At 41.7% G+C, this 12266-nt stretch overlaps 1 protein-coding gene across 1 annotated transcript; it reads left to right on the top strand.

Moving 5' to 3' along the window:
* Positions 1 to 1555: 1555 nt before the first annotated feature.
* Positions 1556 to 7180, top strand: LOC120790118 (patched domain-containing protein 3-like). Its single transcript, XM_040127426.1, is given in 5 exon segments — positions 1556 to 2275; positions 3804 to 3925; positions 5161 to 5306; positions 5609 to 5718; positions 5720 to 7180. Coding segments are annotated over 5 exon segments (2559 nt in total).
* The last annotated feature ends 5086 nt before the right edge of the window (positions 7181 to 12266 follow it).

Below are 12266 nucleotides of genomic sequence, written 5' to 3'. Positions count from 1 at the left end.
CCGACTGGCTTGGAGGTGTAAAACTGACCCTCTCAGACCCTCACTCCAAGTACATAGTGGAGCTAAAGGTTAAAATGCTAACTGTTGAGGGCGGGGTTTATACACAGAGACCAGCTGTAACTGAATTCCCAAGATATTCCTGTAATTGACCATTCACTAAGCCCCGGACCCTTAATGTTGCTACACCTGACATACATGATATCATGCTAAATAAAACTGAGGCTAAAGCTTACAGGTTGTATTGCAGTGGAGAGCGACTGATAATATGATAACAAAAAATGTTAAGATCAGACTGTTCATTGTAACATAACCCCGTCTGGTTGCCTAGTTTATACATTTTTGTATTTTCCCTTTTAACGTCACAAGAGAAAATAGGGTGGGACCTAAACCAATGTGTTTAGCAAGCATAACGCTATCTTGTTACATTCACTGTTGCCGGAGTGTAAATTTTCCCAAATCCCACAAAAAGCAGCTCAGGTTAGAGTAAACTCTGATGGCATCCAGGTCCAGCTTCCACACACTGGTGAAATACTCCATAGAGGGTGTGCTATCTGTAAACCAGCCTGCTTTAAATCGAACCTGTAGCCCGACAAACTGAATGTGCTCTCGGCCTCGGAAGTAACGCTGGGTTACTACTATATACATTTAGCCGGAAATGCTAACATTTGCCGCTTATGTTTGAGTCGATAACCACAGTTTGTTCCCTTCCTCACACTTTTGCGCTTGTGTTTTTGGCTTTGGAAAGGCTAGAAAAATACATATTGGCCCATACTCTTCATCCAGAACTAAACAGCCCTGCGCCTAGCCACGGCTGTTAAGCAGAAGGGTTTAGTGAATGGTCAGTTTCCAGAGTATTCCCATAATTCCTAATTCCAGGAATCTCCAGCACTTATTGTGGAGTTCTTGAATAAAAATAATTACATTAGATTTGCTGTAGTCACCGTTGGGCCACAGAGTAATTGCCATTTGCAAGGCACAGTATTTGAACTTTAATCCCCAACAAACACGTTAGGCAATAAGATTCTCAATATTTTTATAACCTTGTTTATGTGTCAGTCATAGTTGTCTGCTGTCTTCATAACACCAATCAAATGACAAACTACAAACTTATTTAGTTATATAGTTACTTAGTTATGACACACCTCTGAATGCTTTTTCCATAAACTAATAAAATGTGACGCTTTGCCAGTAATTTTCTGTAAAGTATAACAAAGTCACAATCTTTTCTGGGAAATCTTGCATAATTTCTCCATTTAAGTTTTTGAATTGTCTCCTCCAATTTGAAGTGGCATCTCTTTCCCGTCTGATCATTTTACAGCCACTAGGAAGCACGAGATCACCTCTAACTCCAAATATTTTTCCATATTGTTTTATTTCCAGGTCTAAGGGTAATTAACAAGCATTGAATTGGCAAATGAGGCTTCAGAGGAGACCCGTGTAATTGCTCCTTCTAGCCTTCTACAAAAAATGTTGTTAAGAGCGTGATGTTATCTGCATAGTCTTTAAAAGGAGCCACTTCCTCCACATTATTACTATCTGTCCTGCATGTCTGAAGATGGGCTGGAGACGCACAGACTGCCTCGCAAAGCCTCTGTCAGGCCTTTTTGAAAGACTCGGATCGCTTGTGGGCTCCTGTCCTTTTTAATTTTTCATAATTCCCGTTCTCCTCTCAGTGGCACTCGGCGGAGGCTTCATTTTTCTCGAAGACAGGGAGGACAATGATCTTGAGCGGCAATTCACACCCCAGAAAGGACCCTCAAAGGCAGCAAGAGCTTTTGTCAGAGAAAACTTCCCCTACAATGACTCCATGTTTTCAGAACACAGGCTGTACGACAAGGGCAACTTTGCATCCCTCATTGCCGTGTCATCAGACAATTCAAATATACTAGCGGACCCTGCCTTTGAGGACATCATCAAACTCAACAATAAGATCCTTAATATCACTGTGGACAATGGGAGACTGGGATTCAATGAGCTGTGTGCGAAAGCCAACGGAGAATGCATCTCAAACATCATCCTGAAAATTGTTAGCTCTAATGAAACTGATCACGCCAGCATCACCTACCCTGTACGTGCATACGGCTCCAGTTCAGTGTTTCTGGGCTCTGTGCTTGGTGGGGTTATCACGGACGCCAGCGGCTCAGTCGTAAGTGCTCAGGCCGTAAAACTCTTCTACTACTTAGGGAACCAGGAAAGCACAGCTGAAGCCTCCAAATTATGGCTGAGAGGATTTAAAGGACTCTTATCAGATGAGATGGACAGCAAACACACTGACGTACGTATCATATGGCTACTAATATACTGTATTTTCTTATAGAAGGTTTCTTTGTTTGGTCATTCTTTAAATCTGAAACATGCTCCTGGGGTTTTCTGTCCATATGCTAAGCTAAAAGTGCGTCTACTACTGTACTGGATTGTACCAGTAAAACGTTATTCACATTTTAAATTTAGGTTAAGTTATGGGTTCAGAAACCATTAACTCCCATGAGGCTTTGACGCTGGACCACTGGCTCATACTGACTGGAACATGTTTCAGCTTCTCAAAGGAAGCCCATTGAGTTATAGATGCTACTGGAAAAAAAGACCAGCGAGGACAAAGGGGTGGGACTTTAGCTCTCTGATTTAAAAACACTGCATAGTTAATAGATGACGATGCTTTACTAATGTCGGTGACCTTGGCCTGTCATGGAAAAATCCACCTTGACACGAGTCCAAGGTTTTAAAGTTTACGTGAAATTAAGGTTGCCGTTTTGGCACAATTTTATCTTCTGCTGGGCACGGAACGTTCCGGAAAGGAGTTTAGCTAGTAAAATGGGTGGGTATTTGGCTCTTTATTGTCAAAACATCACAGTGCTTTACTCTTGGCAGCTTGACCTGTTCATGAATGGAAAAATCCACCTTGAATCCATCCACTGCATCAAAATTGTGTGCAATGAGCATTGCATTTTTTTGGACAATTATGTTGTTAGGTGGTATATTTCGCTTATTTCTGAAAATATCAGAGTGTAGATGATTGTGGGAGGATTATATGTTTTTTTCCAAGTCATTTGAGGTGCAGGTTGGGTGTTTGTGTCAGTCAGCATCAAGGGCTTTTTTTTTTTCCATACAGGGGTGCACAAGGACTAATATCAAAGTGGGAAAAAACACCAGTTCTCAGTAGACCACAATGCAATGCAGCCGTAAGACATTTGGAGTTTAGTGTTTAAAATTGTCCATCGTTATTTTGATGTGTTCCACCTTATGCCTCAAGCAGTCTCATCTATTTCCCAGAATGACTTTCAAAAATCTAAACATATTAGGCATGACTGTAGCTGCCGTTGACCTAGTTTAGATCTTCTGTATCGTGTCTGGGAACGTGCGGGATGTTTATCCGCCTGAGGAGGAGTTTGTGTTCGACAAATACACGCTCCCTCATCCAAAGACAATACGTTCAGGTGCTTGAAAAACACATCATGAAAAGATAACCCACTGATTTTACATTTAGCACAGATTACACATTTAACACCACAAAACGGACAATGTTATCGTAGTCTCTAAAATAAGTACGGTTAATGTGTAGGGGGAAAAAAATGATACAAATGCCTTTTCTAAACATATTAGTTACAGCCTGCCTGCTCCCACTGTATCTTTAGTCTTCCTTTTGAGATAATGTTGCTGTCAAGGTTGCAGACACATTGCTCTGTCCTGAAATCCAAGCTGTGCTGTCACACTGGATTTATTGCCGTCATGACACCCGTGCATAAACACTGTTTTCTGACTTAAGTGCTCACGTTGGTTTTTTCTTCTTCTCTACTCTATTGTAGGCGTCTTACTACACCTCCAAATCCAGGCAGGAGGAGATTGACAGTCACACCACAGATGGCTTTCCTTTATTCCTCATCACTTATGCCTGCGCTATCACCTTCTCGGTGATATCCTGCCTGAGGTAAGAAGTGATCAGCGACTGTCAGACAGTGAGTGATTTCCTGACTGCAGGCCAAGTCCGGGACGTGGCGAGCTGTTGTTTATCAATGTGGCGGATACAGAAAAGCCACATGCAGGTTACATGTAGTGACCATAACCATTTCCGGCATCACTGTGTCCAAAGCACGGGTATTCCAATTCAAAAATGCTTCATTTTTAGTTCAAATTAATTTTCATTTTGTTCGTTTGAATGCATATTTAGAGGTTTTGGATTATATTTAGTCTCTGTAGGGGTATTTCATATACAGTGTGTCTGTAACAGCTAGACTGTGAATGTATCATAAGCTACGGAATCCAAAAAAAATGAGTTGTGCAATAAAATAAAAACAATAAGTTCACACATTGTAGGGTTTTTTTTATTTTTATTAAACTGATCACAGGTCTGTCTTTATATTATTTTCCAGACACCTCTTTTTTTTTTATTACATTAAAAAAAAATTAAGGTGTTTTTTTTTTAATGTAACTTTTTAAAGAACAAAAACACAATTTAATCTCTGCATATGAAAAAAGAAAAAAAAAATGAAAAAAAAAATGCACCCCCCCTGGAGTATTCAGTATACTCAGGAGCTGCTGCCACAGCTTTACTCGATCTAATGTTCGCTAATGTTGGCAAACTTTAGATAGGGATTGCTGTGTAACTCAAATTATTGATTCAGGTTGTTAATTGGAATCAATAGTGGGTTTTAGCCCTCAACCATTATCCTGTATTTGACACCTGCGGCCACAACGGCCGCTGTAAAAGCAAAAGTTAAACTTCTCACTTTTTTTCATAGTGATGTATAAGTATACTCTGTACAGTGTGTGTCAGTACACTGGAACCTCACTGTTGGGTGTAGTTACAGGTGCACGCTAGCTCACCGCTGACCACATCCAACCACACACGCCATTGGTATCGCTGAGTGTGGTCAGACAGCGTAGCGTTGCACCTGGGGCCTGGTATCGAGTTACTCTTTAAAGCCGTGTTTGATAAAGATATCTATAATGATAAATTTGCACTTTTTAATACCTGTGGTAAAAGGTCATTAATTTGTGATGCTTTTGATTCAAATATACAAACATTTTTTGAGTTTCTCGGTCAGGTATAAATTTTGGAAAAATAATCCATGCTTATTGTATGCTGTTACTTTTATTATGCGCAAGTATTTGCATGCTACAGCAGGGTTTAGGAACACCATCCTATATTTACCTCCTTGACAGAATGGACAATGTGAGGAACAAGGTGTGGGTGGCTGTCTTTGGCGTCTTCTCCTCTGGACTGGCTGTTCTTTCCTCCTTGGGCTTGTTGCTTTACATCGGCGTGCCATTCATGATTACAGTTGCAAACTCGCCTTTCCTAATACTTGGTGAGAAAAAACCCTTTTGGCCTTTTTTGTTTCATACTGTAGTTTTGGGTTGTAGTTTGGAGGGCAACATCCTTCAAGTAGTTTACATAAGTGACAATACCAAAATGTACAAAATACCCCAGTGATCTTTTGTAGAGCTTTATATGCTTTTATGTTGACTGAACTATAGTATTTCATCAGGATTTATAAGGATTTTATGTTTTTACATAAATGTTTAAAGTCTGACAAATGGAAGCGCATAATTAAAGTGTTAGTACTTTAAAACTGTCATTAATTTAATGTCACTAACATAATTTTCCCAGGAATTGGTCTCAACAACATGTTCATAATGGTGTCCGACTGGCAGCACACCAACGTGAAAGACCCAGTGCCGAAGCGGATGGCGCACACTAGCAAAGAAGGTATCATGTCTCGTCACCATCACAGCCCTGACCGATGTCTTCAAGTTCTTCATAGGCGTCATGTCCGACCTCCCATCGGTGCAGTCGTTCTGCCTTTGCACCAGCACCTCCATCATATTTTCTTACATCTACACAATCACCTTCTCTGGGGCCTTCCTGGCTCTAAACGGAAGGCGAGAGGCCAGCGACAGGCACTGGCTGACCTGCATGAAAATATCATCCGACAATCCTGATCATCGTTCTGCGGTGTATAACATATGCTGCATGGGAGGCGACTATGATAAGAACACTGGAGCAGAAAAAAGACAACCAGCAAGTAATTTCTTTAAGGACTACTATGGCCCATTTTTGATCAAACCCTGGGTCAAGGGAGCTGTAATTTTCCTTTATTTCGTATATTTAGCCTCAAGTATTCATGGATGTTTCCAGGTACAACAGGGGATAGAGCTTTATGATCTGGCAGCTGATAAGTCCCATGTTACAAGATTCAATAGGAAGGATTGGCAGTATTTTTCTAATTACGGTTCATCTGTGATGGTTATTGTAAGCGAGGAATTCCCGTATTGGGATAAGACTAAGAGGTACCAACTTCAGGGATGCTTAGAGGACTTCAGACGGCTCCAGTTTGTAGATAAGGATGTGTACACATCCTGGCTGGACTCTTATTTGTCATATGGACAAGAAAGACATGTAAACTTTGATGATAAAGATGTTTTTCTGAAAAATCTATCTCAATTTTTTGATTTATTTCCTTTTCTAAAGCAAGACATTAATCTCACTGGGGATGCCATCCCCGCATCCCGGTTCTTCATTCAGACTCCTGATATTGCCAACGCCAGCATGGAAATCGAAATGCTCAAAGTTCTTAAAACCACCGCAGGCAGATGCCGTGCAGCGTCTTTAGTAGTCTATAACCAAGAATTCATCTTCTTTGACCAGTATGGTGTAGTAGTGAGTAGCACGGTTAAAAACGTTGGCGTCATCACAGCTGTGATGTTGGTTGTCTCTCTCCTGCTGATTCCTAACCCCATCTGCTCATTATGGGTGACTTGCTCGATTGGTTCAGTCACTGCGGGGGTGACTGGTTTTATGGTGCTGTGGGATGTCAGTCTCGATTCCATATCCACGATCATTTTTACCGTCTGCATTGGCTTCACGGTTGATTCCTCAGCTCACGTGTCCTAGGCCTTCGTCTCCAGTAAGAAGCAGAATCCCGATGACAAGGCTGTGGATGCTCTGTCCAGTCTAGGCTATCCCATACTTCAAGGCGCCTTGCCCACCATGTTAGGGGTGTCAGTGTTGGCTACCTCTGAATTTCACACATTCAGAACATTTTTTAAGATCTTCTTTCTTGTCATGTTTATTGGGATGGTTCACGGCCTTGTTTTCATCCCAGTATTTCTGACATCATTCAATTGCTGCTCAGAGAAAGATGAAAGCAAAGACAAAAGTCTAAAAATCAGCAAACTATAACGGATCAAAAATGCTAATCACGTTTTAGTAGTTAGGCATTTTTGTTACTCGCAGATCCCATAATAAAACGTATTCCAAAACAACATTTACTTTAAAAGCGCTCGAGAGGTCATATGCAGAAGTTTTAAATCAAACATTTCAGTTTCTGAATGTTAAAAGTGAATTTATCTAACCCTACAAATACCAAAAGAACCTTTGGTTAAAATGTTTATCGTCCAATATTTTTTACCTGAAGGTGTACTGTATACTGTAAGGTGTTCATTTTTATATTCATTTTGGTGTATTTGTCTTAATCGATGAGCTTAATGGATGAAGATTTCCAGTGATTTTGTAAATAGCTATTTTGTATTCATTGCTGTATACTTTTATCATAGTTAATTAGAGGTTTTGTCTCAATAAACATACAGCTCAATCGAGCTCTTTACTATTTTGCCATGTTATGCATGATAGTGAAGTCTTCTGTTTTATACTGAATTGCGTGACTACTTTGTTTGCTCTTGCCAAGCCGACAGTATGAAACTGACATGTTTAAAACTTCAAAACCAGCCTCTCTAATTTGAATACATGCAATAAGGCCATTGAAACCGTACTCACCCTATTATCATTATGGTATTGATTAAAACAACAGACCTCTTCTAAGATAACTTTCAAAATTTACAGTTACTGAGGCACATTAATGTTCAACCCTCCAAAAAGCCACCTGCAGTCAGTATATAATGAAATGGCTAATTTTTATCAATGGGGTTGGGGCATTTTTGTTGGCAGCAGTGTGAGCAATTGATCGCTGATGATTATGGAGATGACTCACTGTCCTCATCAGAAAAGCGGAGCTACACTCTACAGTCATTTACTCTTTGAACTCTTCAAAAAAACGCATTATAATGACAACAGAACTGAGCATTAACAATAGAATTAATAAAGCGGTTGCAAGTAAGAAAATCCCACTAAATATCTTTACCCCATTGTATGTTTTATGGCTATGAATAGAGAAGGCAAGTTAACATGTACCAATAACAAACTATTATTTATATTTTATATTAGCTTATCTAGGTAATAGGTATCCGTGATTGTTGATTCAAACTTTTTAAAGCTTGCTGCATGGGACAGTAAAAAAAAAAATCCTGGTCTTGATTACATATTCATCATAGTCTCCAACCGGCAGCATATTAATATGCATTAACATGTCCACACAGATGGCTCACACCTCATAAGAAGGTGCTATGTCCACCCTCATCGCCATCATCCTGACTGATCGTTCGGGATCTCACATGGGTTTAATTTTCACAATTTAATTGTCTCTGAATGGTTCTGGCAGGAATGGTCATCCTATTTTTTCCGCAATATTCTGAGCCTTTCCTGATGGAAAGGCAGGAAATAAATTGATCCTAGTGGATGCAGAATTTGTCATATACAACCTTACGATACGTAAGCCTGCAGGCTCACTGGCATCGGGCATAGGCACAAGATTAATAGGATATGAACGGCAAAGACATGAGCGAGAGGAGTAGAAATGCAGCGGTAGATTGTCAAAAATAGCAGAAGAAAGAGCCACTTTAAATTCATACAAGCAGATTTGATTAGTAATAAACTCAGATTCTAAATGACTACAAACGGACACATACTGTATGAGTTTGATGCTTCTTATATCCACCAATGCAGAGCTCTGCACTGGACTTTAAAAGCGCACTGACCAAAGTTAAAGTTTTTTTTTCACAGTGGAAAAATGCATCTCACCCTTTCAGCAGTGCGAGCAATCTGACTTACAAATGCCCTCAGACTGACACAGACAGAAGGGCAGTATCAATTTAAAAGTTTTCCCGATTAATTTCTTTACAGCGGTGCAAACACAGCAACGTTGGGTTTCCTGTCTCGGGCTGTTTGCTTGCAGATATCAAGAATTCAATATAGGACACGCGAGCAGCCTCGGACGCGGCTGTGCGAATGTAGGTTGGTCGAGGAATCCAGGAGGTCTTCAAGTTCCAACCTCTAGAATCCCTGATGGCCCGTGCAGCGCGCAGGCCGACTCCCAGCTCTGTCACCCCTTCGTCACGCCTGTCTTCCCTCACCCTGCTCCCAGGACGAGATGCCTCTAGCCCACACAGCGTGACGTGACATGCCCCTGAACCAAGGAAGGAGAGGGAAGGAGAGGGAGCGAGAGCAACCTAAGAGCTTGAACTAATAAGAAAGAGAGAGAGAGAGAGACTGATGGCTTGGTGACAAAGTAAAGAAGTAGATCACATTGCCAGCGGGCCATGTAGGTTTGGAGAAATGGTTGCCCAGTTTTATGTATGAGTTGTGTTTTACTTTGCTGGAAGATATTTCATAGTGCCATGATTAAGGATTACAAGGAAGCACCTTTTTTGGTATGTTACAGTTTGCTTGCTGCTCAACTTTTTCAGTTACACAGTATTTGACAAAACAGAAAATGAGCTTGATCTTGCGCATACACCATATGGCCAAACGTATCTGAACTTCCAAACAAAGTAAGTGGACAACCCCGACATTACTCACTACATTATGTAATTCCTGGACATCTCATTCCAAAACCATGGACATTAATCTGCTGCTATAAAAGCCTCCGTTCTTCTGATTTCAGACTTTCCAGCTAGCTTTTGGACACTGCAGGGAATTGCTCCCTTTCAGCCACAAGAGCTTTAGTGAGGTCGGCCACTGATGTTGGGCGATAAGGCCTGGCCCGCAGTTGGCGTCCCAGTTCATCCCAAAGGTGTTGGATGGGGTTGAGGACGGGGAGTTTTTCCACACCACTCTCAGAAAGCCGTTTCCTTTATAGATCTTGCTTTATGCCAGGGGGGGGTGCTGTCATGTTCCAACAGGAAATGGCCCTCCCCCCTTTTGTTGCCACAAGGGTGGAAGTACACTAATGTACAAAATATCACTGTGGGCTGAAGCATTACAATTTCCCTTAAAGGCCATGAAAGCTTGTTTTCCCAATCGGCTCCGTACTATGAATGATGGGGGTCCTACAAACAGTTTAGCAACATGTGATTCAGAAACGGATTAGGGTATGCCGTTTGGTCACTGTCCATCAAGTGTGACCAAACCACAGCCACGCAGCAGCGAGGAAGCAGATGAACTTTGCTTTACTTTAGTAATAAAGTGGCTCCGATTGGCGCTTATTATTGTCAATGTTTAATGTTACAGAGAAATACTGAAGCTTTGAAGCCAAATCTTCAGGGCTCCGACCCATGAAAAACAGCCCCAAACAAAAACCATGTGGACAGGGGTGATGGCAAACAGTGTAAATGCCATCTCCTACATCTCACATATCTTATTTTCATATAAGCAGTTAAATAAGGCCAACCCATCCCATTCCTTTTTCTTCCGTGCTTTTGTTTCCTGATGGTTCTGTCCTATATCACGACCTTGCAACCTCTTGAGTGGAGAAGAATGATTCACAGCATGTCGATGCTCCTTTTGAGTTTTCTTTATTTATAAAAGTCAGGTACACACAGTTTGCAGCGAGAGAATCATTGAGGTAAAATTAAAAAGCCTGCAAGGGTCCAGTCGAGTCGGATTCTTCAATTCTGATTCTCCAACAATATCAGGCTGTTGTCCCAAATATATAAGCTTATGCACATTAACCCTTTAATATTCAGGATATCCCGCCCCCAACTTTGGTTCGTTACCAATCAGGGTCAGTTTCAGTGTTCTCACTCCCCAATTGCTGATCCCACATATATCACTTTATCTCTGTTGTGACATTAGGCCTTAATGAGGCGAGATGGAGCTTAGGCTACACGTTGACGTAAACCTCCCGTGTGTCCTTGGAACCAGGCAACACAGAATTTGACAGAGGCTGGAATTTGTCAAAAGCACTCCCTGCGTCTATTCACACAGAGCCGCAGTCTAGGAATTTGGGAAAAACACTCTTGACCGATCATGAAATACACAATAGTTCCACGCAGAAGAGCCAGACCAGACTAGATAAAAGTATGTGGAAAGGGGTGTCCGCATACCTTTGGCCACATAGTGTAGTATGTTTAAAGTTACTTGTATTTGAAAAAATATAAAAGAATACATGCCTAAGCCCATTGTTATCGGCACCCATAGACTTTAAGGAAAGATCAAAACTAAAGAAAACTATTTAAAAATGTTTTCTTTCTTTAAAAAAAAATATTGATCAATCTTTCTTTTCACAGGGATGAGTGGATGGAAAACGACTCTTGAATACCAAAGTGAGACATCGATCAATTGATCTAAATTAAGCGCCTCATTCTGATAAATGAGCCGAGGCCGACTTTTTCGGTTTCTGCCCCCGGACAGCTCCCCCTTCCACCGCTCCACCGAACACTGCTCGCTGATTGACAGGGGAGGCGGCCATACGCGGATCAGCGGCGCTTCCGGAGCCCTATGAAACGACGGGGAAGACGGGCTCTGAGAGCGCACGGCTCCCGCTGTGCGTCTCTTCGTGGGTTTCATAGGCCTACTCAATGCCTGTCGTGGTCGGAAGAGGGCGGAGTGCCTTTGCCATCCAAGTGAGAGGCTCCCTGACTCGGTGCCTCCTAAAAAAAAAAAAAAAAAAAAAAAAAAAATTATATAAATATAATAATGACCTGCTCCCTTACCCCTCCCATCCTCCTCGGGTTGATTCAGTCTATTGTAGCCTGCACGCAGAAGGAGAACGGCCGCCGCGCAGCAAAGCCACGACAGCCTTGTCTACGGTGAGACAGAGAGACGGAGAGAGAGAGAGAGAGAGAGAGAGAGAGAGAGAGGTAGAGGTGGTGGTGATGGGGAAACAGCTGCAAGCGGATACTCAACATCATCAACAAGCTGTCTGAGGCATCTGTAGAGAAGAAGAAGGGACCTGACGGGAACAGCGAGGGGGTTCCTCACGTTTCTCCCTCCTTTGCCTTTTGATTTCCAGAGCAGAGGCGTGGAGCTTGCGAGAATATCCTACAAGTGGCGAAGCGATGGTTTAGCGGAGCAATTTGGCAAATTCCTTTCTTTTTTTTTTAAATTTATTATTATTATTATTTTTTTTTTTTCCAGCAAGCCCGCCCGACGACACTGCAATTCCGAGCAGCGATCCTCCGAACATCTGTGGACGCTTTTTCCGGAGGAGGAG

Source organism: Xiphias gladius, chromosome 5, assembly GCF_016859285.1.
Source record: "Xiphias gladius isolate SHS-SW01 ecotype Sanya breed wild chromosome 5, ASM1685928v1, whole genome shotgun sequence".
NCBI classification, from domain to species: Eukaryota; Metazoa; Chordata; class Actinopteri; order Istiophoriformes; family Xiphiidae; genus Xiphias; species Xiphias gladius.
Note: the sequence above shows the minus strand (reverse complement) of the source record. Positions and strands in the feature narration are given on the sequence as shown.